Source organism: Delphinus delphis, chromosome 4 (genome assembly GCF_949987515.2).
Source record: "Delphinus delphis chromosome 4, mDelDel1.2, whole genome shotgun sequence".
In the NCBI taxonomy this organism is placed as follows: Eukaryota; Metazoa; Chordata; class Mammalia; order Artiodactyla; family Delphinidae; genus Delphinus; species Delphinus delphis.
In genome coordinates, this window is record NC_082686.1 from 133,954,943 (window position 1) to 133,979,204 (window position 24,262).

At 49.4% G+C, this 24,262-nt stretch overlaps 1 protein-coding gene across 2 annotated transcripts in view; it reads right to left on the reverse strand.

The window, feature by feature from the left end:
- RFTN1 (raftlin, lipid raft linker 1) overlaps nt 1-24,262 on the reverse strand; it is a 205,277-nt gene that overhangs the window by 49,158 nt on the left and 131,857 nt on the right. For both annotated transcript variants that reach the window (XM_060011523.1, XM_060011522.1), the window contains exons 5-6: nt 14,862-15,210; nt 5,773-5,976 (exon numbers count right to left, since the gene is read on the reverse strand). In XM_060011523.1, coding sequence (XP_059867506.1) covers nt 5,773-5,976; nt 14,862-15,210 — 553 coding nt within the window. The remainder of the gene's footprint in view (nt 1-5,772; nt 5,977-14,861; nt 15,211-24,262) is intronic.

Consider the following 24,262-nt stretch of genomic DNA (forward strand, 5'->3'; position numbering starts at 1 on the left):
CTGAAATCCCTTTTCCCCACCAGCATGGCACTCACGGCACCACCTTGGCTCCAGGAGTGGCCTGTACCAACCGCATAGCCATAATCGCCCGTGTTATAGGGACGCGCAGCCGCACGCAACCAATCGGACAATGGTGTGTGCAGCTCCCCCATCACCCCACAGCTAATCTGCTGACATTATCAAGAGTGGAGCAGGCCTGCTGCTTCTCTTGCTTCTGCAGCCCTCACTTCTGCTCTCGGCCTGCCTGCCTTCCTGCAGTCCCTGTTTGAAGCAGTGAATAAGTTACAGTTAGGGGCAGCCTGCAACTTCAGTGTCATTTATCAGACCAGATGACCAGATGGGGAGGAAACGCCCTGATTCTGTGCTCGCCAGCTATGAGGCCCTCTGCCAGGCACATTCATGGCTTCTCATTGAATGCCTCCCCCCGCTGCAAGTTCTGCAAGGTTATCATTCCCTCTAAGTGGTGAGAAGATGGAAGGAAGCTATAGGCGTGAAACCATTTGTCCACATTCAAGCGCATACAAGGGCCTATCTCGACCTGAAATGTAGTTTGTGTGACTCCAAAGCCTATGCTCTTTCAACAGGTGACAGATATTTTATTTTGCTACCACGAGGATGTGCCAGGGGCTGTGCTCCAGCCGGGGCATGAGCAGCCTAGGCGCCCAGCCTCATGGAGCAGGTGTGCTCTGACCACTAGGCCGCTCTCCCTGCCCTCGTGTTTTGTGGCATCTCAGTGGGGTTGCAGTGAGATGGCCTTACAGCTTCTGTTTGGGGCCAAATCTGTGCAGAGGCCATGCTTTCCTGCATGGGGCAAAGAAAGAACAAAAATATGTGTGTAAATGGATAAGCTGTATCTATCAACACAAGGGACAGCACACAGCAGCGAGAAAAAAATGATCTGCAGTGACCTGTAAAAATGTGGATGAATCTAACAAGGAGAAGCCAAATGGAAAGAAGCCAAACAAGGGCAGACTCCACCCACATAAAGTTCACGCCCCACCTGTGATGCTTCCAGTCAGAACTGTGGTCGCCCTGGGGGAGAGGCATTGTGAGGTCGTGAGTGGGACTCTGATGGGGCTGGGATGCTGTTTCTTGATCTGGCGCCGGTTACATGGGTGTGCTCGCCTTGTGAAAACCCACTGAGCTGGACCCTTAGGACCTGTCTTGGTTTCTGTACGTGTGCTATACTGCAGGAAAAAATTTACTTAAAAGACGTGCCATGGATAGAAGAGAAAATGCATTTCATGGTGTAAGTGAAATTTACCCCTTATGCTATTCAGCGGCTCCTCTGAAATAGAAGCTACGCTTGCAACCACTAGGCCAACGTGCCTGGAGCCTGCGGTCGGACAAGGGAGTGGCCATGAACTTCCTGCAAGCTCATCCTCCCTTGCTCCCCCAGTCTGCAGGGGCCTGGTGATGCACACCCCAACACCAGCTCCCCCCAGCACTACGCATTACTGTGCAGCATCCGGAAACCTTTATTGGTCGCCTCCTGTATACAGTGCACGGTGGACAGACACTGGGACGCTAAGAAGCATAGGAAGCAGGCCCTTGCCCAAGGGCCTGCAAACATGTCTGCCTAAAATATGTGTCCCTACGTGTATTTTATTTAAAATACGTACATGTTTTTTACCTATGTATTTTGCAAATACAAGGTAATCTGGTTTATGTCAGGCATCAAAAATGTGGTGTAAATACCAAATGTTATTTGGATGGACGTGAAGCTGGGGCATCAGAGAGAGTCTTCAGGAAAACCTAATCTTTAAAGAGGTAGGAAAGGAGGGACTCCTAGGTACAATGTGTCTCCTGATGTGACACAGCTCGTCAAACACAACAGCATCTGGAATGTATCCTAGACCTAAGGCCTTAGAACTAAATTCCAGTTTATAGGAAACAGAGGCTGGAGAAACAAGATAACATTATGAGGCCCTGGCCGGACAAATCCAGAACACAGGGCATTCTAAGAGGCTAATAGGTTTATTTCAAGCAGTCAGGGTCATGAAGAACGACTCTTCCAGGTACAGGAGCAGTAAGCACGTGGTCACCGTGCAGTGCCTGTTGCTGGACTGGATTCTGGTTTGCGCTACTTGCTGCAAAGGACATTTCGGAAACAGTGGAAGACCTGTGAACGTGGGCTGAATAGAGATGCTGCTGCCGGAGGCGGAAGAACTGCCCGGCTAGGAGAGGGTGAGGGTGGGGGGAGGGGAGGGGGAGGGCTAGGACAGGGCCAAGGGCAAGGTCAAGGGCAGAGCAAGGTGGGGAAAGGAGGGGAGGGGGAGGGTAGACCAAGAGGGATGCAGAGCAAGGACGGAGCCAGGGGGACAAGGGGGGTGAGAGCAGGGCAAAGACAGCTGGTGGTGGCCAGTGATGGCAGCAGGGACTCTGCAGGCCTGGAAACCCTTGGTGGGAAAACAAGCTTCAGAAGGTGGGCAGCCAGCTCCGCCTCACCCTTACCCCAGACTCGTGGTACCCACCCGAGTCCTCAGCGGCAGCCGGCTCAGCAGAGGGTCTCCCTGCCCGGCCTTTCCCACCCTTGGGAAGCATAGATTCTGGCTTTTGTCTCACTGGCTGCAGTGTTTCCGTACGTCCATCCATCCTGCTGTCTGAGCATCCCCTGGGCTCATCCACGCTGCTGGCTGCCACCAGGTCCTGCTACTTCCCTAAGGGTGACTTTCAGCTCTCCCCTCCCCAGGGGTCCAGCGGGGGGCCTAAACCTCCTTTCAAAACTCAAACCTCTTTTCTCTCCTCGAGTCCCTTTTCCCCACCCACACTCTTCTTTCTTCCAACCACTTTCTTGCCACTTAGCAGCTGGGCACCGTGGCAATGACTTCAGTTCTCTGTGTCTCGGTCTCCGCAGACTTAACGACAGTACCCACCCCACTCAGCCATGGGGATCAGAGGAGTTGCTGTGTGAGCTGCTTGGCCGAGGACCAGCACACAGGAGCCTCTAGGGGCGTGTTCCCATCATTCTGCTGCCCTTTCACCTATGCCTGAAGTTTACCAGACCCCAAGGCCACAGCCTCCCCAGCCCAGGACACCTGGGCATTCTCAGGAGGGACACCCAGGAGGCCACGAGCAGAAGCCCGACTCGAGGATGGTATAAGCCTTTCCATGTCCCGGGAGGTAAAGACTCAAAAACAGAAGATGGAGTCTTAACTGGATTATTCGGGCTAAACATCACCTTGCTTATGGGACAAAGTTCTCATGCATTTTATGACCCTGTGGAAAATATTCTGAAGCACAAATGTCTAGTTAAGAAGACTGATGCTTTTCCAGATGGCAAACAGCTTAAAGATGTGCTCCTAGCTCTGCCAGGTTTATTTGTAAGGACACTAATTAACCTACTAGAAATAGGTTCTTTTTATAATGATGATTAGCTTGCTTTTTTTTTTTTTTTTTTTAATTCTGGGAAAAGAACATATGCATGTTTCCTCCCTGCCAACGGAAAGCCTGGGCTTTCCTAGAGCAGAAACACGCTAACCCAGTAAGCCCTTCTCCCAGGTCACACGCTCCCTCCTATCAGAAACGTCGGGGTGAAATCGCATTTGAATTTTGAGTGGGTTCAGATGCATTTTGTTCTGAGGATTTTGCAGCCGTCACCGGGACAGGGATGTGCAGCCATGGCAGCCCGACGTGTGGGCAGCCCTGCTGTGGAGCCGTCACAGGCTCAGCGCAGGCTGCTCGGCTGCACTTGCCAGGGAAAATTTCATGTTCTGTCTTCAAGGCAGGAAGGCTGGATTTCATGCAGCTAAAGCCAAGGGAGGATATAACAGCATTTCCAACACTCCAGTCAAATCTGAAGCAAGACTGTACACATTATCTGTGTTTTTGGACTCAAGGTTGGAGAACGGGATTGGGGGAGGAGTGGAGGTGGTAACGGAGCCTTGGTTGCCAAAGGCAGAATGGCTAGACAGACGACGAACGGCAGCGTGAACTTTCAAGTTCAAGGTGTCCTCTCTTGGGGCTCAGCTCGCCTCTGACACGCGCAGGCAAGAGAGAAAACTTCCCCTTTGAAACCCCAGTTCTCCCAAGGTGGGGACATGACCCGTGGCTGCCTCGGTGGCTGCCATGTCCAGCACCTCCCTATCTATCTTTAAGATGTTAGTGCAACTAACATCAGTTTCCCAGGGAGATACGCAGTCACAGGGAGGCCCTCTGGGCCCAAGAGGAGATAAAAGGAGCTGTTGTTGCCACACCCGAAGACGGGCAACGGGGTGTCCCTGCAGGAAGCAGGGGGTGGAGGGTTCCTCCCTGGCCCCCCTAATGCTAATGACGAGGGCTGTAAACATCTGGCCCTAGCACACACCCTGGTGTTGGACGGTGCATCTTCAATAGGCCGGGACGACCCCTGGCTTCCAAGAACTCCGCAGGCACCCAGGGAAAGCCTCCTGGAGCAGAGGAAGTTTACTGACCTTGCCGCCAGGGAGTGGAACTGACTTCCTTAGTTGTATTAATGAAAATATACTCTAGAACTGCACTGTCCAATACACTAGCTATGAGCTGCACGTGGGTATTGATATTTAAATTAATGAAAATTAAATAAAATAAAAATTAAGTTCCTCAGTCATACTTACCACATCTCCAGTGGTCAGTGGCCACCGATGGCTGGTGGCTACCATACCGGACAGCACACATACAGAACAGCCCCGTCGACACAGCGGGTTCTACGAGACCGCCCGTCACCTTTCTTATGTCCTTCACCCATCCACAAATAGTCGTGGCCCACGATACCGTACAATGCCTGCTGCTACTATATGAACATACTAACATTAGATATTGCTACTAAGATAGGGACAAGGGACTCGCACTGTACAATGTTCTAAGATTTTGGATGATTGCACATATGTACGTTCAGAATTAAGACTGATGTCTCTTCCAAGGATGCTTGTTAGCATCTCAAGGGTCGCAAGTCATATAGCATCCAAACTCTGTTCCTGACACTGCTAATTTTTAGAGAGAAAGCTGCTCAACGACCAAGACGCAGGGCTGTCAGTGCCCCCTGCCACGTTTTGCTGGGATCATCGGATTTGGCGTTACTTTACGTTTCACTTACTTCGGGATCCTGCTGGCTGGCAGCCCTCAGCCTGCACACATGCTGGCAGGTTGGCCCTACTCCCCAAATTGTCTCCCGGTTTCGATGCCCCTAGCAACTCAACTTGCCTTCGTGTTAACTTGAAAACCCTTTCTTTGCCTGTGACACGTCTCCCCACTTTGGGCAAACTTTCTCTCTGCCTTAGAAAAGCTGACACCCATAGCGCTACCCAGGCAGCAACCCCCCAGAGGGAATCCATTACTGGCAGGGCCACTGGGTGCCGAGAGACCCAGGAGCAGTGCGTATCCCCATGGAGCTTACAGAAACCAATTCGCTTCTCTGCAGTGAATTCCAAGATGCTGCTATGGTTGCTTCAAACTGTAACGGTGTCTACAAACAAATTGCACTTTGAGAGTGGCATGATCCTGGGGGTAATTAACAAACCCTGGGAAAACCTTTTGAAAAGGTTTTAAAAGCAACCTAGATCGAGGCCACCATCATCAATGAAACAGAATTGCTCCCCCTTCTCTGTCATGTTAGAATAGACCTGGCTGACTCCTGCAGGGGTCGGCAGAACATGGCTGGTGAGCTTTACGGAAGATTCCTCTAGATGTGTTCATCAGAAATCAGACGCAGCATGCGGACCCGCCACAGAGCTTTCTGAATAGGGCAGGCTCTGAGGAAGAGGAAGCAGCAGAGTTCAGAAGGGCCCCCCGAGGGGTAGGCTGTGCCTTCCCTACCGTGGACCAAGCCGAGGGAGAAGACCGAGTTCACCAGGACGCCGCCCTTCCGGAAGTGGTCGCTCATGTGCTCCAGCCAATTGGCATCCAAACTGCTCACCGTCTGGCCATTCCTGGAGACCCGGAGGGGAATGGTGACGGGATAGTATTGCCGGCACTTCTGACGGCCCTTCGGTTTGTTGAAAAGGGCGAAAATCTCCATTTCTGTTGGGATTTGTAAAGACAGTAGGGAGAGAAGAGGTCAGATGGGGACATACTGCCTCACTGGGCCTGACGGGATCTCGCAGGAGCCTGAAGAAGCGATATCAAAGGCCAAAGTTCTGTTAGGCTGCACTGTTACCTAATAATAAAACCTGATTCCGGAGACTTCCCTGGTGGTCCAGTGGTTAAGACTCCGTGCATCCACTGCAGGGGGCGCGGGTTTGACCCCTGGCTGGGGAACTAAGATCCCACGTGCCACGTGGTGTGGCCAAAAAGAATTTCTTTTAATTAAAAAAAACAAACAAACAAAAAACCCCCAATTCTAAGCAGTAAGTTAGGGTGCCTTAAAAGTGACATGGACCTCAAAGGTTGAGTCCTAAGGTGACTGCCAACAAAGGGATGAGGTCAACGACTGCCAACCTCAAGGATGAGGTCACCAGCCACTGCAGCCACCGACCTCAACACACCCTGAAAGGCGTTCAGCGTGGAGATCAGGAAGGAGGCCCTCTGTACTCTGAGAAAAACTGGCAGAGCAAGCCCTTAGATAGTCAGATATTTTCAGGAGAAGACACTATGAGCCCAATTCTTGCATCTCCTCGTATCTAGAAAAGCACTAAAATCATTAACAGTGACACCTGCTCTCGCGACTAGCAGCCAGCCTCTGCCAACATGTGTGCTCCACTGCAGGTCCCCCTTCACTAAAATCATGTCCAACACTGACCTTCTCCCCACCTCTCTGGAGCAGTTTCTCAGAACTATCTGAAACGCTGTCTCCCAGGCTACAGTCCTCATTTTGCCCCAAATAAAACGCACTAGCAACTCTCATGTTGTGCATTTTTTAGTCGACAGGACTTAGGTTTTGAATCTGGCATATAGCTGTTAGCTGGGATTCATTTGTACGGTTAGGTGTTTGAGAGAAGGACACAGTAGACATTTCCAGAAATTCATACAAAGGTGTGTTTTAGAAGAAAAAGCAGACATATTTTGGGGCGAGAGCTGGTCTTAAAAAAAAAAAAGTAAGTGCACAGAGGCACATAAAGACAAAAATACTGCTGTAATTCCTGGAACTTTGTACATCCCTGAACGGACTATTTATAAACCGCAGTGGTGTTTCCTGGGGCCAGACCCATAATACTTAATCAAGTCCATCAAAAATACATCATTGATATGTAAAAATAAATACATTCCAGTAAATGCAGGTTCCTGCCTGGAGTGGTAGGTCGCTCAAACAGCCAGGCAGGCCCTGAGAGTGAGGCTCTGCTTCCCGTCCCTTCATTTATAGCTCAGTTCTTTAAAAATCAATACTCACTACACCCGGCAGCTGACCCTCGCCTCCTGTGACACACGGTGCTGGCCGTGAGCGAGCAGTGTCAGCCTCCGGAAGCAAATACCTGGAATTTCAATCGAAGTCTGGAGGTCTATTTTTGCGTTACTCATTTAGTCAAGCAATCAGAGTCCACCCAGTTTAAAAAGCTTTGCTTACATAGGCTAGTCAGGAATATGCTTTGGTTTCCAAAAATATCTATTTGGATAATAAGAAAGTCCCCACCCTTCTTCCGAAGAAATATTTTAAAGGTCATAAACAATGGTTAACATCAGCAAAAAGGACAAAGGACATTCCACGCTCCTTGCAGGAGATACCTCGCCTAGACTCACATTCTGGGACACTGCAGCCCATATTTCAGTATTTCACAATTTTTCCAGGATCCGAGTACATTACTTTTTAAAATGGAGTCACTCTGCTTTATCTAAATAAGTGCACTTAAACAGGAAACTCTGCTTCACGACCATAAGGGAAAACACTACCGTTTGCCGTAAACAGGAGTGAAAGATGAGGCACGTTCACACCAAGAATGTCCATCCACGTAGCACCTCAAATTATCTCACAGGGCGACTGTATTCTGGGACAAAGGAAGGCTTTCCACAGCCCCAAATGAGCAAGCACCAGCAGAGACCTCTGGGGAGCATTGCTGGGCCACAGACTTCGTCGTCAGCAACGGTGAAGCCGACAGGGAGGCCTTTTCAAGCTATCCATGGGGTAGAGCCAGTTAGGAAGGAGGGGTCTCCATCTTCACAAACGGCCACCTGGATCTTCAACAACCACCGCTGGCCTGTTCATCATCTCCAGCCCAAATTACCTTTCTGGGTCCGCTTACCTGACTCAGGAAGCCATCTACAATCCAGCCAGTAAGTGCTTTCGCAGGAAAAATTAGGTCTTGGTATATGGAGCTAGCAATCCCTAGACTATTTCGTGACTTTCAGATACACACTTTAGGAATGGGGTCATGCAGACAGCACAGAAGGTTTGCAAAGGAGGGAAATCAAGCAATGGATTAGAGCTGGGGGGTGGGGGTGGGACAGGAAGTGATTGGGTGTTTTCCAGTCCAAGGTGCCAGTGGTTCAAATAAGACCTGCAGCTACTAAAGGCAAAAGAGGGTAAGTCATGCTTTAGCGAGTCCTTGACTGCATTTCAATTGCTTCAAAATCAGACCCTGTAAGCTTTTGGGTGCAAGTCGTTCATTTGGGAAGTAATCCCAGGAAACAGAGCGAGAGAGCAGGGACGAGAAACAGAGAAGAGCTGAAAGCCAAGGAAGGCTGCATTGATGAGTGGGTTACTGTCACGGCACCTGGGGACCTGACACACCATATACGCACACCCCATATTGCTCTGTGAGGGGCAAGGAAGCCGGGCATTTGTCCTCAGGGATGGAGGCCACTCCTGAGGTGTTCATTCCCTGGGACATCTGCCCAGGCAGAGGCTAGGAAAGCTGTCCTCAGGTGACCCCAAGGTGGGCCAGAGCACCAGTCCCCATGGTCTGCTACAGTCAAGCACAAATGCATACGAATTATCAACAAAGAGAAAAAGAAATCACAGCCTCTGCACGGGAGGATGAGTGGGGAACTGAGAAGTGGCCCAAGTCCAAAACTACAGGACAACACTTGATCACACAGAAGGATCCCCAGTCACATGGCAAGACAAAACCACAACTTTCCCACACGCATGATGAAACAGAACAAGGGAAGGCAGAAGGAGAAGAAGCATGCTTGGGGGCGGGGCAGGGCAGGGGGAGACAGAGCGGGGAGACAAAGGTGGATGGTGGGGTGCCGACAGCGCCCCCTGCCTTCCGTCTGGATCCTCCCCAGGGAGGAGGACCAAAGCCAGAGCCAGAAATAAATTTTTCAGGAAGGAAAAGGAAAGGCTGTTGGAATTGAGAGCCTCCAAAGCATGAGCAGCAATGAAATATTGGAAGAAACCTGCTTCCAGATGCCCAAGCCTTCAGTAAACTCCTCTGTCCCGCTGCCTCCTTGGCCACAATCGTCTTTCTACTCACATGGAAACCAGCCAAGAAAAACTGTCCCCAAACGATGCCCTTTGATGTTTTAATATTCTGACTCTCCAATACATATCCTCACAGGAGCAGTCACCAGGGATTCCAAAAAGACGACCAAATTTGTTTACATTTTCTTAGCTGCTCTGTGACTCTGCCATGACCCCAGCTGGAAGATTTTTCCAGACATGGGACAGAAAGTCCCAAAGGAGGGGGAAGGCATTGTTTCTGAGAATGGCCGCAGGACTGGCCTGGCAGGGCACCCAAGGAGCTTCGAGACTGTTCTGTCTTGCACTTCTATTTCTGTCTCGTTGTCTTGCTGTGTTCCCCTGACATGGGGTGGGGGGGGAGGCGCGGGGGGCTTGCCTTGTGTCATTTAGATCCTTTGTGTCCAGAAAAGGTGGTAGTCCAGAAGACATGGCAGGTGCCACACCTGTGTCTGCTGGATTGACCTGAGCCAGACAAGGGCAAGGAGCTAGGTGGACAGGGGGAGGAGGGCACGTGGGCCTGGAGGCGGGGCCAGCTGGGCGCTGCCGGCCTGCCAGCCAGGTCCGCTCAGGCCTTGCCAAGCTCCTTGGGAACAAGGAGGAAGAAGGTAGACGCCCGGTTCTGAGGCAGGTGCCAGGAAGTAGGGACTTAGGCACGGGACGGAAGCCTGCAGTCTGTCTGCAGCTGCAGCCCCAGAGCGGTGGTAACTTGCAGGTAGCAGGTGGGTCCTGGCATCCCAGGGGACCTCCAGGCTGCAGGAAAGAAAGGGTTCAGAGTCTGGCTGAAAGCATGGGGATCCCAGGGCCAGAGTGGGAGAAGGAGGCTGGCAAGGTGGAAGGCACAGGTGGGCATCAGACTTGGCCTGGGAGCCGGGCTGGGTGGGACCTCGGGTCTGCTGAGGTCACGGCAGGGGAGCTAAGGTGAAAGGTGTCATTGCGAAGGCGAGGCTGTGGCTGTCTCTGGGGGAAGAGAGGGCAGAAGGGCCTCAGATGCAGATCCCTGCATCTGGGAGGAGGCTGCTTCAGGCACCTCTGGGCCTGGGGGAGGCCTGCTTGCCAGGCCAAGCGTGGGACCCGCTGTCTGCACAGCAATCCACGGGGCTCACTTGTAAGGATGTCAGCGGCCCACAGGACGGGAATGTATTAATGAGGGCCACCACCACCGCCATCATCTCACATGACCCCAGCCTCCACGGGGGAACGGTGTCCCTTCTATGCCCAGAAGCCTTAAGTGGATCCCCAGAATCACAAGCTGGTAAGTGGCAAAGCCAAAACTCTTCCAAACCCCCAATGCTGGGCTGTGTCCCAAATCTAACACGAGGCTAATTTCATCGGCGCATGGAAAGCGGGAGCTGACAATGACGATGTGCATGTGGGGGGGCGGGGGCGGGCAGGGAGGTGTTCAAGAGCTATTTGTTAATGGACTGAGTGAAAGGCCAGGAAGATGGTGGCAGATTGGGGGTGGGGGACAGAACCACAGGGTAGAACTATTCTGGGGGCTCCGGGACGGGAGGACAAGGGCAGGCTCAGGGGGCATCCCCCCAGAAGAAGCTGCCTGCCAAGGAGGCCTGCTGAATAGAATCCCCCTCCAGAGAAGGTCACTGCAATCCCCGGCTCGGGTTCCTGGCTGCATCTGTAGGCATTTTAAGTGAGCAGGTGCAGGTAGGAAGGGTAACTCTTGGAAGATTTTGCATTATTATTTCGGTGCCAGTGAGAACCAGCTGACTTTGCGTGAACCTGTGTGGCCTCCTTGTTTCTCCTGCTCAAGTTTCAGCGACAGAGACAAGATGGGAATGCTGGAGGCCAGGAGAGAAGTTCTAGGGGTCCGTCCTGCGACACCTCCCTAACCTTGCCGTGCACTGGCCTGTCTGCGGGGAATGAAGGAAGCTGCCCTCCAGCACAGAAGTGCATGGAGAACGTGGCATGGGAACGCGGTCCTGTCCTTCCCAGGTGCTCTGCATTTCACCAAGAGGCTGGGGCAAGCTAGATGTGAGAAGGGAAGCAGCTTGCAGCAAGGCTCAGGTGATGTCTGCACGGCCTGACCTCAAACCTACAGGAAGTCCCCTAGGACGAGCAGGAAGAAACCCAGGTGGGCATGGGGAGCAGAACCCCTGGACCAGAGCGGTCCCTGCAGCCCGTGGGGAGGGGGAGGGGCGGCCTGCCCTGTTTCCAGATGAGAGCTCCCTGGCAGCCCTCCTGAGGAGCCTCTGCCGCACCAGCTCCCCCAGGCTCCTATAAAGGAAACAAATTAAAGGAGGAAAGGGAGGGGGAAGGAGGGAGGCTCCCTCTGGATTTTTTTTAATTGTCTTGCTGTGATTGCCTATTTAAGCCCACCTGGCAGAGAGAGGAGTAAAAACACTTCACCCTCCTTAGGGGGCCCTGAGAGAAAGGGAGGTGAAAGCTGAGTGAGCAGCGGGGAGGGGGCATTGGGGATGGGGCGGGTGATGGTGCATGGACTTCCCAGGGAAGGAAAGACTTCCCCGGAAAACGATTAGGAGAGAAGCTGGGGTCAATTGAGGGCTATGAATGGGGACAGGGTCCCTGGACAGCCGGCCTTCTGGGAGGCTGAAACTATGGTTGCTCAACTAATGCTCAGACTAGGAGATAACATTTAACTCTATGAGGGCACGCAGGCGACTGTCCTTATCTGTGATACGGGGGTAGTAATAGCATCTTCTGTCGCAAAGCTGTTGTGAAGCCTAGTCAAGACACACAGGGAGAGCTCAGAACAGTTCACTCAGAGGGCTGTCACCATGACGACTGTCCATCCCCTGCAAGGCCACGCCTGTGCACTCGTAACCCCTGTGTGTTCACTGACTGATGGAAAAGACCCAAAGGTTCATTTATTCCACCAAAAGAGAAATAAAGGGTAACAGTGAGATCTGTGGCCTCCTGTGCAGAGAGATCCGTGCCAGCCTCACGAGCAGACAACGGACACACACAGCTGCCTACCAAGCAAGACTGGGGGTTGGGTGGCACTACAAGCCCCTCACAGCTGGAGTTCTCATGCTCTGTTAGGCTGACCACTTCCAGACACACCCTAACCTGCTATTCCTCAGCAGGAACCGATTTTCTCATAGAGAACAGGGACTTGGGGAAATGAGATGCAGGCCAAGACACTTGGGGTATCACGGGGGGCGGGGGTGGTCTCTGTGTGCCCAGCGATGGGGGGAGTGTCTGAGTGATCGAGGGAACAGTCACAGGACAGCAGGAGGGACCTGGGGCGGTGGGTCCCAGGACAAGTCTCCCCAGTTAACTCAACCCCAGGAGGCAGGAAGTCTGGAAGGAATCTTGGAGAAAAGTGGATTCTGGAACAAGGAATATCTGAAAACTCCTGAGGGGACCCTCAGTACCAAGAGCCCCCTTTCTCGAAGGCAGGGTTCTGTGCAGAGGTGGGGGCAATGGTCAGGACGACAGAGCCTGTACCCCAGTCATAGGAACCGCCACTTAGGAGTGCTTTAAACGCATCTCTCCTTTCACCTTTCTACAAGAAACTTTTTTTTTTTTTTTTTTTTTTTTTACGGTACGCGGGCCTCTCACCGCTGTGGTCTCTCCCATTGTGGAGCACAGGCTCCGGACGCGCAGCCTCAGCGGCCATGGCTCACGCGCCCAGCCGCTCTGCGGCATGTGGGATCTTCCCGGACCGGGGCACGAACCCGTGTCCCCTGCATCAGCAGGCGGACTCTCAACCACTGCGCCACCAGGGAAGCCCAAGAAACTTTTTTTTTTTAATCCCTATTTTACAGGGCAAGGAGCTGAGGCACAGGAGGGTATCTTGCTCGGGAGGTGTGGTTCTTAAGCCCTCTGCTCCCTGCCCTCTCTCCTGGGGCCTGTGATGCCCTGAGCCCTCACCCTCCCAGGGCCTGAGATGGTACAACAGAGGGGCTCCAAGGAGGCCAGTCCTCCTTCTTGGGATTCAGCCCGACAGCCACGCAGAAATGGGGGATTCTGAAATAAGACTGGGCTGTTCCTTGGGAGGCACCCACAGGACCCAAACGTGCTCTCAGCTACTCTGTGGGAGCAGAAGTCCCCCAAATGAGCCTCTACTTCAGCACATATTTAAGAAGGATCAAGGCTTTCATGAAACAGTCCTAATCTCTCTCAGAACTGAGGCTGCTGCCAACCCCCCCTCCAAGGTCAACTTTGCAAACAAGCCCCAGAATTAACCAGCCCACAATTTTCTTTCCAGGAACTACTGACATAACAAGAAAAACTATTTCACCCTCTTCTCTGGCTGCACCGCGCAGCCTGAGGGATCTCAGTTCCCCGACCAGGGATAGAACCTGCATCCCCCTGGAGCGGAAGCGCAGAGTCTTAACCACTGGACCGCCAGGGAAGCCCCTCACCCTCTTTTCTATTCTCAAAGTATAAATAGTTCCTCGTCATCTCTAAGAGGCTAACTTCAAGAATTAGTACGTAAATAGTAACATTAACCAGGGAGATGATCCAGGAAGGCCTAAAGAGAAAGGCTTCGTAAGACCTATGGCCACCTCCTGTCAGTCTTGTCACTTGTCACCTCCCAAAGGCTAGAAGAGGCCACGCAGCTCACACGAGGGCCTGGCTCTCAGGAAATGGCTCGAGGCTAGATTTCCTGGAGAAGGAAGACGAAAGGGAATCACGGGGAAATGAAGAGAAACTTAGCTCCCTGTAGACTGAGGGCCTCAGTAAACCTTGTTCGTCTGTCTGAGTACCACACAGGAAAGACCAGGCAGAGAGCGGGCCTGGGCTCACACATCAGATCTATTTCCAGCCTGGGCAACAGATGGACTCTCTGAACCTCAGTTTACTCAGCTGTAAAATGGGCCATGATGCAAGAGCTCACCCACATCATAGGAAAAATGAAGAGATAGTCATAGGAAAGCTTGCTGACCCAGCGCCCGGTCCACAGGAAGTATTAATAAACGTTGGCTATCATCATCCCTGTTGTGTTGCTAGTTGAAATCCCCAACCCAAAGGGCATGCTCTGACGGCCGTTACAATGTGATTCAGCGGAGTCGCTTACTGGTGGCCTCTCCTTGGCAGTGTTCTTTCCACGGTGCTCATCTGTCAACTATACAACTCCCTGAGATCTGGCTGTTTACAGCTGGGTGAGCTGAATCACCAGCTTCCTGCACAACTTGTCCTCAGCTGGCTTTCTTGATTTCCTTCTTCAGGCAGATATTCAAAACAAGGGGTCCAAAAGTGGAGGCTGCTTTCTGCACTGGTGCCCAGCAAAGTTCACACTTCCTGTGTTCACACGGGGTAACTCAGGGGCAGTGCAAGAGCGTGCGGGAGAAACGACCTCCCGTTCTAGAATCTACTTCACACGTGACCATCTGGAGCAACTACGAGTCAACGTCACGTGGTTCTGCCCCCTGCCCCGCCCCCCCTTCCCCTCCACACCCCTGGAAGTCACAGCTTCAGGCAGGAGACAGTCAGGAGGCCCAGAAAACAGCTTGACAGTTTCTCCTGTTTGATGGACCGCTCCCTCTACACTCTAGTTCCATTCGTTTTCCTAAAGTGCCAAGGGGATTACTGACAAGCTAGCAGCCTCTCTCTCAGCGGGTCAGAGTCCCAGCACTGACATACTTACTTCCCGAGAGTGGCTCTCCATGCCCTTCCAGTGCGTCCCCATCCGGTCCATCCAGAGTCTCGCTCACCCCGCATGGAGGGGATTCTGTGCCAACCCCGGCTCCCGAGGGCGAGCCGGGCTGCTGGGCGGTGGGCGCCTCCCCTCTCGGGCCCTGGCCGGGCTCTGGGCTTCTGTCCATCCCCACCGGAGCGTCGGCAGCCCCCAGGTTCTCTGTAGCCACACCCCTGCCAGGCTCCTCTGTCGCATCCCGCGCATCCGCTGGGGGGCTGCCACCTGCCGAGTGCCCAGGGCAGTGGTACTGAGGTATGACCCCGACGAATTTCAGGCCCCGACTCGCAGCCTCCTGGATCTGTGAGGCAAGCAGAACACAGGGAAACACGTGAATGGGATGTTCTAGCAAAGGGGCAACGAAATACCTCAGGGAGGCCTTGGAGGACATTTCTGTTGAACATGAAGTCTCTCGAGCTGGCAAAGGTTCCGTGTCTTCAAGGCAGCGTCCACACCCCAACCCTGGCCCAACTGGAGACAGAGAGTGTGGGGCTTTTTTTTTTTTAAACTATGGAAAAATAATGCATTTGGCTATGAAGGGCTGCGACGGCCTCTCTTTGAAACACTGTGTTAGTCCCGATTGACAATTGTTTTCTAAGAAGCTGGAAGAAGGTTCTAAAAGGATGAGCTGGAACAAAGAGTGCCTGAAAGAGGAAGTTCATTTTGGTAAGAGTTTATTTTCTTGTTATTTTTTTTTTTCTGATGAATCACCTACTTCCTGCTCATCAGGCTACTATATAACTCAATACGTCTATATAACCATATACTAACTACCAGATGACATTTTATGACCCAAAGAGCTTCCTCTCTGAAACAATTGTTTTGGCAGAGAAGGACAGAGGTGGGGAGAATCACCACCGCGCAATAACTGACGCACGCAGCCCCGCAAGAGGGGACATCTGAGGATATCAGTCCACACCCAGCCCACGGGCATCACTTTGGGCCGACCCATGACTCTGCACCCACCATCCAGTCCAGGTAACAGGTGGCACCTTCTCACCTCCTAAGCCTCAAGATGGGGGACGGATGGCCACACTGAGCTCTGTACCCCGTGAACGCTCCCCTCCCTAAAATATACCCCAGGCAATTGAGTGTAATAGTCATAAGGGAAAAACAAACTGAAAGTAATAGCTGAATAAAATCAAGAAGAGCTGGCCAAAACTAGAAGATGGGCTTTAGGGGACTTTCTGGGCAAGAAGGCTGAAGTCACTTTACAAATAAATCAGGAGGTGGAGACCTCAGAGCTCTGTGAGTCTTAGTCACCAACCCCCAAGTGGATGACCTCAGAAAATCTCGAGGCTTCTGCAGTGATCATCTCCTGTCATTTGAGAATTAGTAAGAAATACCAGCACGGAGCTACTCTCTAAAGGAGAAGCAAGCCTTGGCAGCCCTCCCCGGATGACCCACCCTAACTTAAAACAGGAGGTCATTTTAGTTCAACACTGGCCATTCTAGAAAATGGCCTGGAGCAGCTCCACGAATGTACAGCCCAGTCTTTCTGTAAGGTCCAGCCTGTGCTAGATGTAATGATAACAACAGTATTAATTGTCATCTATCACAGACCTACTATGTGTCAAGCCCTACGCTATGCGCTTCATATAAATTGTTTTGCTTAACCCTTGAATGACCCTGCATGGTATCACGATCCTCATTTCAGATGAGGACACTGAGGCCCAGAGACATTAAAGTCATAAAGCAAGCTGTGGGTAGCCAGGTTCAAAGCCAGGTCTGGCTTGGGCCCAAGTTCATTCTCTTAAGTACAAGGTCAAGTGGATACATGTCAAAGCATCCAGTTCTTGGATATGTATGTGCCCACACAAATGCCCATGGTTGGCTCAATTCATGCTTCAAAACTTAAAAAAAAAACTTAAAGTCATCCTTTCCATCCTGAAAATTCATTTTTTACCCATTAATCTGTGATATCTATCTACTCTTAGAAATTGTTTTGGAAAGCTTCTAAAACAACACACAGGTCACAAAAGTTTTAAAAGAAAAGACTGAGGAGATAATTATACCAAAGAGCCTTAGGCTGAGGGAAGGTAATATGTACAAAGCATAGCTCTGAGCTTCCTGACAGCACAAGCGAAAAGAGAAATGCAAGGGATTTCACAGTCCCAAACGAAATAAGGAAAGACTCCTGGTCAAGAAGAGAGAAGCGTAATGAGCTAGTAATTTGTCTGACATATAGAAGGTGATCAATAAGTATCTGTTGAATGAATGAATGCATTACATAATGAGTGGAAATGTGTCTCCTCTCCCAGAAGAGCTCCTAGAAGGTAGGGATGGAGACCAATTGATTTTTCAGCCCTAGACTCCAACAAACATTTATTAAGTCCCTATACTGGCTCAAACCGACATCACACTTAGGTTCTGGGGGATACAAAATAGGAGTCCTGACTCTCAAAAGATTCAGCCATTTATTGTAAACAGACTTTAAGAATATTATACTAACATGGCACAATAATGCTTATATTATAATGTGATATAAAAAAATCAAGATTCTACACTTTTTAGACACAGTATGACAGCTGTATAATATTTGTGTGTAATTTTTCAGAATTTATCTAATAAGCATGCATATTACCTTTATAATTGAAAAAAGTAAATATTCCAGAAATTTCTCATAGAGGGTGCTAAGCGCAATAATGAATATAAAGGTATAGAAAGGTATAGATTACTTCTGCCTGAAGGGGACACTGAGACGTTTCTCACAGGTCAGGGCTGTAATAAACGAAATGGAGTAAGACTGCAATACAACTAGAAGACGTGAGGGGTGTGGCAGAGCTGGAATGTGCATGCCTCACCGACAACATTCAAATTCAATTTTTTCCCCAAAATATCGTGCTAAACAAATCCTATTAGGGGACCCAATCTGCGGGAGGCTTTGAAGGATGAATAGGAGTTCACCAGATGGGTGAATAAAAGGGACAGGGCAGTGCAGGTAAAGAGATGGACGGATCATCACGGGCAAAGGCTTGATGGTGTGCAACAGCCTGAGTATTGAAGAAATTTCTAGAAACATTTCTGGAACATGACATGAGAAGCCAGGAGTGCGCAGAAATGAGGCTGGACTGGAAATCACAAGGGCCACACCATCGATGTCACAGAATACCAAGCCAACAAAGGCTCTGACTTCGCCCCACAGCAACAGGTCCCTAACTTTCGCACCATAGTAACTCTTTTTTTTTTTTTTTTGCGGTACGCGGGCCTCTCACCGTTGTGGCCTCTCCCGCTGCGGGGCACAGGCTCCGGATGCGCAGGCCCAGCGGCCATGGCTCACGGGCCCAGCCGCTCCGCGGCATGTGGGATCTTCCCGGACCGGGACACGAACCCGTGTCCCCTGCATCGGCAGGCGGACTCTCAACCACTGCGCCACCAGGGAAGCCCCATAGTAACTCTTGAGACAGAGGAGGTGAGGGTCGAGGGTCTGAGGGCAAAGCACAAGATTTCTTTGAATGCTCATCTTTTATCTTAAACATTAATGAAAATGTGGTATCCTGCACCTAGTACTGCACAGTATCAAAACTTAAAAAGATGCTCAAGTTAAATGGTAAAGATGCTCCCCCCTCCCCATTTCAAACCTTCCAGGGAAAGTGTGTCTCAAGAATATGAAATACCTTCATGCACAAATCTTTGTCTGCAGCTCTATTTACTTCCTTGGGGTGGATTCCTGGAAGTGGAATTAATGGGTCAAGGGATATCAGCTTTTCCAAGGCTTGGTACAGGCTGCCAAATTGTTTACGAGAAAGGGTGAGTAGTCTTTTTTAACTAGACGACCCGCATTTAGATTTTATAAAGATCAGTATTTAGCTAGACCCTCGGGGCCCTGACGCCTTTGGTTTTCTACCTTATCCTAGAACGGGGACTTTCTTTTCTTTTTCGTAATGTCACTTGACTGTGTTTGTCAAACTGAATCCTGTTTGTTTCTCGTTCACTCGTGTATTCATTTATTCATTCCTAACCTTCATTAAGCAAGTCTCACACACATCAGAAAGGTGGGCACTAGATGGTGTTCATCAGGGTTCATCCCTGGCCACCAGCTCTCCTCACCCCAAACTCCCCATGGGAACCTCCTCTACTCACCTGGACTTAGCCACTAGTCATATGTTAATAATTCCCAAATTTGGACTTTCCAGTCCTGACTTTCCTCTGGAGCTCAGACCTACATGACCAATGATCACAGCTGATGGGTCTACTGTGGACCTTGTCCCTCACACTGGAGTAAAGGCATCTTCTTCAGTTCTTCCCTTTCTGTAACCTTGTGTAACTGCTCACCACATCCTGCCAGATTTATCCCACGATGTCTCTGGAATCCCTCCCCCGTTCTCCAGACATCTCAGATCCCTTTACTTTCAGGGGCTCATCAGCGGCTGGACACCACCATGACTTCAAGCTACACCAGGTCTTCAAGATGGTGGAATCGAATCCATACAGAAGATCAAATCCTGAATATCCAAGCCACTTTGGGTAAGGAATTCCCCACAGACTGTCACACGCATGCCCAAAGAGTTTCTCTAACATCTGTGATTAGATCATGGCAAAGCCCAGATCTGACTCTGAGTGTCTTAATGCAAACTGGTGCGCCCTCAGGACAGCGCTCTTCCACATTACACAATCCAACCTGTGCCAAGATGCCCAGTCGGATACGAGTTTAAACTGAAATACACCCTCATCCACCTTTTCTCAGGTTTGCTGCATTTAAAAACCATCCCACCCCCAACACTTAAAGGAGTAACAATTGCTGGTTTAGGCATCAAAAATTAACGTTTTCAACTGACCCAAGACTTCATTCAACTGATCTATGATGAGTAAGAACAAATTCAATGGTAACTATATTTTCCCAACCTAAAACCAGAGATCATGATGTGAAAAAGATTTATTTTTTCTTTTTGAAAACTTTATTTCTATAAAGGCTCAATGCATTGGCAAATGATGTCATCTTTGGTTATATATTTCAAGAATCATTTTGATTAAAGATAACAGCATGACATTGGGATAGTTCCTGATACTCTAGGATGTCCTGTCTGTTACCCTACTTTCAAAATGAATACCATGCTGCTGCGTCTGAGTACAAATATATACTTTGTCTGGTCTTATACACATATTTGTTTAGAGTACATTTATCAACTAGGGTAAAACCAGTTAGGGAGAAATGGGACATGGGTTGAGTTTGGGAAAAATGAAAGACATAAGTAACACAGGAAAAGGAGCAGAAAAGACTTCTGCTGATGGGTCAGTAGGAACTGGACTACCCACAGGCCATATGAGATGGCACAGGTGAAGGGTTAGAGGGAGTCCAGGACAATCTGGTCTGAATCTAATGAAGAAGGTGTCATGGTTCATTTTATGTGTCAACCTGGATAAACTACGGTGACCAGTTGTCAACACTGGCCTAGAAATTGCAGTAAAGGTATTTTTAGATGTGATTAACATCTACAGTCCATTGACTTTAAGTAAAGCAAATCACCCTCTATAATGTGGGTAGGCCTCACCCAATCGGTTGAAGGCCTTAAGAGCAAAGAGTGAGATCTTCCAAAGAAGAAGGAATTCTGCCTCCAGACAATCTGCCTGAGTTTTCAACCTTCAGACTCAAGGCTGCAACATCACTCTCACCCGAACCTCTAGCCTGCCAAATGGCCCTGCAGATTTGGGACTGGCCAGCTCTCACAATCACATGAGCCAATTCCTTAAAATAAATCAATCTCAATTCCAGTCTCATGATATAGACAGACAGATAGACAGATAGATAGCCCTATGAGTTGTTTCTCTGGAGAAATGTCATAGAGGAGAAAAGCAGGTGAAGGGAGTGAGGGGAAGAAGACCACACAGGGCAGGCTGCTAGAGGTCTCCAAACTCCAAGCGGAGTGGGTGTGAAAGGAAGGCATGGCTAAGAGCTCCCAAAAGTCAGGGAGAGAAATGTGCTCCAAACAGGAACAAAGAAGGACTCAGTCTGGTGTTGATTAAAGGTCCCATGGAGAGGCGGAAGTGTACAAGAAGGTGGAGAGCAGTCACCACTGCCCAGGTGAAAGAAATCTCCCCACCATATTTTGAGGTGAAAGAATTAAATCTGTAACTGTTAGATTTAATTTCTATAAGTTATAAGCAGTTTCTAACTTTAGGATGAACTTACTGGAATCCCTATAAATAATGAGCTAATTAGTGCTAGGAATCAGAAACTTACTGACCTCTTAAAAATATGGAGCTATACTATCCAACATGGTAGCCACTAGCCAAGTATGACTATTTAAACTTAAATTAATTCAAATAAAATTAAAAATTCAATTCCTCAGTCACACCAGCCACATTTCAAGTATTCGATAGCCTCTGTGGCTGGCGACTACAGTATTGGATGCAAATATAGAACATTTGGTGCAAATATAGAACATTTCCATCGTCACAGAAAGTTCTACTGGATAGACAGTGCTGTTGTGGGGCATAATAAACCATATGAAATACTGAGCAATGGAAACAGAGCTTTCAGTAATGACTGCAGATGCATATAATATAGGGTCAAGACCAAGACACACACACAAACATCCCAAATGGACCCTAGACCAGACCAATGCCCACTGTGACCCTCCTCATAACTCATGGGCCACCATTTCATGACAGCTGACATTTTAAAGCCTTTGGGGATCCATGATATACATAGGGAACCTACAAACAGAGGCATGGACCGTATGTCAAGAACAGGTGCAAAAATGCTGTTCTGGGTTGCACGGTTACACATGAGTCTTTACGGTGAATATTTTATCACACACACACAACCCTTCTCATCTTCTGTCGCCTAAACTCTTGTACCAGCTTTCTGAAAATGGAGGTTCAAAAATAACATGGGTTTTAGCTCAAGTCTGAAGCTGCCTTTAGTTCTGACGTGTTAACAGTTTGCCTCAGGAATTGAAACTTTGACCAAGTGCTGCTGTGTGTTAGCTCCGTTATGAGGCCACAAGGAAAGATCATGTAGACCTCTGGTGTTGTGGTTTTCTCTTTCAGTGACTGAGAGGTCTCAGAATGAGCCCTAGACAAGAAGTCTGAGACCTAAAGCTTTGGACTCAACCCTGACATTCACTAGCTATGTTACTGGTCAACTCAGTTGATTTATCTGAGCTTCAGTTTCCTAATCTATAAAATGGGGATAATAATACCTATTTATTCATTCACTAACTACTTACTCAATATTTACTATGTGCTGGGCACTAGGTGCTGGGGAGGCAAATAGGCACTATCCCTGACGCCTTGAGTTTAATATGTGTTGATCTAACTCAAGGGGCAACTCAGAGACTCTGAAGAGTCCATGTGATCTCTCCTTCTCAACCTGCCTATGCTCAGTTTGAGGGACCACCGTCTGCCCCCTTAAGTCCCTGGCAAGGCTGAGGTTGAAGGAAGAGGTACTATTTTATTCTCCTCTGCTATTAGGAGTGATTTGGTGGGAAGCTTGGGAAATGATGGAAGAACTTGGAAAACTGTAAACTCCCTTAAAAGCAAAAGGAAGAGATGGGGTCCAACACTGGGGTGGGAGCAGAGAACAAATCCATCCTTTGGTGGTTCAGGGAAGGTAGTCCTGACAAAAGGAGTTTTACTGGCCTTCCTTACCTGTGTTAACTGATTCGGTTCTTTCACTCAGATTGTGCCTATAATTTCACTGTTCACTGAAAATGTAGTTCATGGGAAATCAATAGAACTAAGAGGGGGTGTGCTGTTAAGCTCCCTCAAAGATCTTCAACTAATTTCTAAAGCCCCGTGAAAACCAACCCACCAGAAGATCCCAACCTAATGTCAAAAGTCTAAATCAGAGATGCAAAAGAGAGGTGAACAAGGAGAGACCTATCTGTGGGGAGCAATCCAATTGTGTCTCAAAGAGCAAGTGCCAGCAGGGTAGGGCCAGAGCAGGATCTTAGGAAGACCTGGGACCAGCATCTCCAGGATGCTGTCAGGAAACTTGCTCCAGGTTTTGTCCCTACTTTTCTTTATTTGTTAGCATCATTCTTCTTTCTCTTCCAGGACCAATTTTCTCCATGTGGCAGAAACTATGGCCATTGCCAACTTCTAAGTTTTTCTGCTCATAGCTTAGCCACTGGAGATAGAATGTCAAAAACTTCCTGGCTACACACAAGTAAAAGATCTCAGGGAAGGGCTCTGATTGGCTCAGCTTAGGTCAGGTGTCCACTTCTGGGCCAATCAGCTCTGGCCATTGTTAGGGTCGCTCCTATGGAATTCACATAGCTGGACTGTGGGAACAAAGAAGCTTTCAGAAGAAAAGGAATTTCAGGGCAGAAGAAATACATATTTAATATCTGTCATGTAGACACATCATCTGATGGGAAATAAAATTTGAAATTTGTTCCGTACCCACGTGTACTAACGTGAAGAAGAGAATATAAGGTAACCGATACTTAAGCTGAGCAAAACTGAGCAAGTAAGGCCATACCGATCACAACAGTGTTGATATGTTTTGGTCAAAGTGGAACCTGTGTCAGTGCTCCAGGTTATTTTGTCTGCAGAGATGCAGCATTCTCCTCCTTTTCTCGGGCTATCTTTATCTCCATCAGGTCTGCTCAAGATTTCTTTTCTCAGCTTTACTGAGGTAAAATTGAAGATTATTTCTTAGGAATATTTTCTGGAGTCAGTGTCCAACCCCCAAGCTTTCCCCTACACAGAGCAGAGGCACCCAGATCAGGAGGACACAACAGAGAGTCATGAGCTGGGGCAGACAGGGGTCACCTCTGGCAGATTTGCACGATCCCTGCAAATCCCTAATCTCCCTCAATGTCTGCCCATCAGCAGAACTTTGCATGGACGTGCTCAGAAGAGGATCCTGGAGCAAAAGCAAAGACCGTGGCATCATCCAGGCAGGAAAACTGAGGGACCTTCAAGTCACAGGACCTCAGAAGGATCTGCATCTCCCACCAAGGCTACAAGATGCCCCCAGGCTTCCGCTAAGGCCAGTGCACACCCACAAAGAAAATGGAGAAATCAACCTCAAAAGCTTATGTCAGCAAAGCATTTAAAGAGACTTTCATCAGAGTTGCATGGGAAAGTCGAAGGATGTGCAACAGACTTCACGGTTTGTCAGGCTTGTGGCTGCTGAAATCCATGGTTGGTAAAATAACCTGACCCACAGGTAGAATATGTGCATACGGAATGGTTTGGGGGAAAGAATCCAAGAAGGAACAAGGCTAGCAAAGGCAAAGAGGTAAGAAAGCGTCCTAAGTTACGCAGAGGACAAACGTCCTGCACCAAAAATCCATAATCACAGTAGCTTCCATCTACCGAGAGCTCACCATGTGCCGAAAGCTCTTCTAAGGGCTTTGCGTGGATTAACTCATTTCATCCTTTTGTAACAATAACAGTAG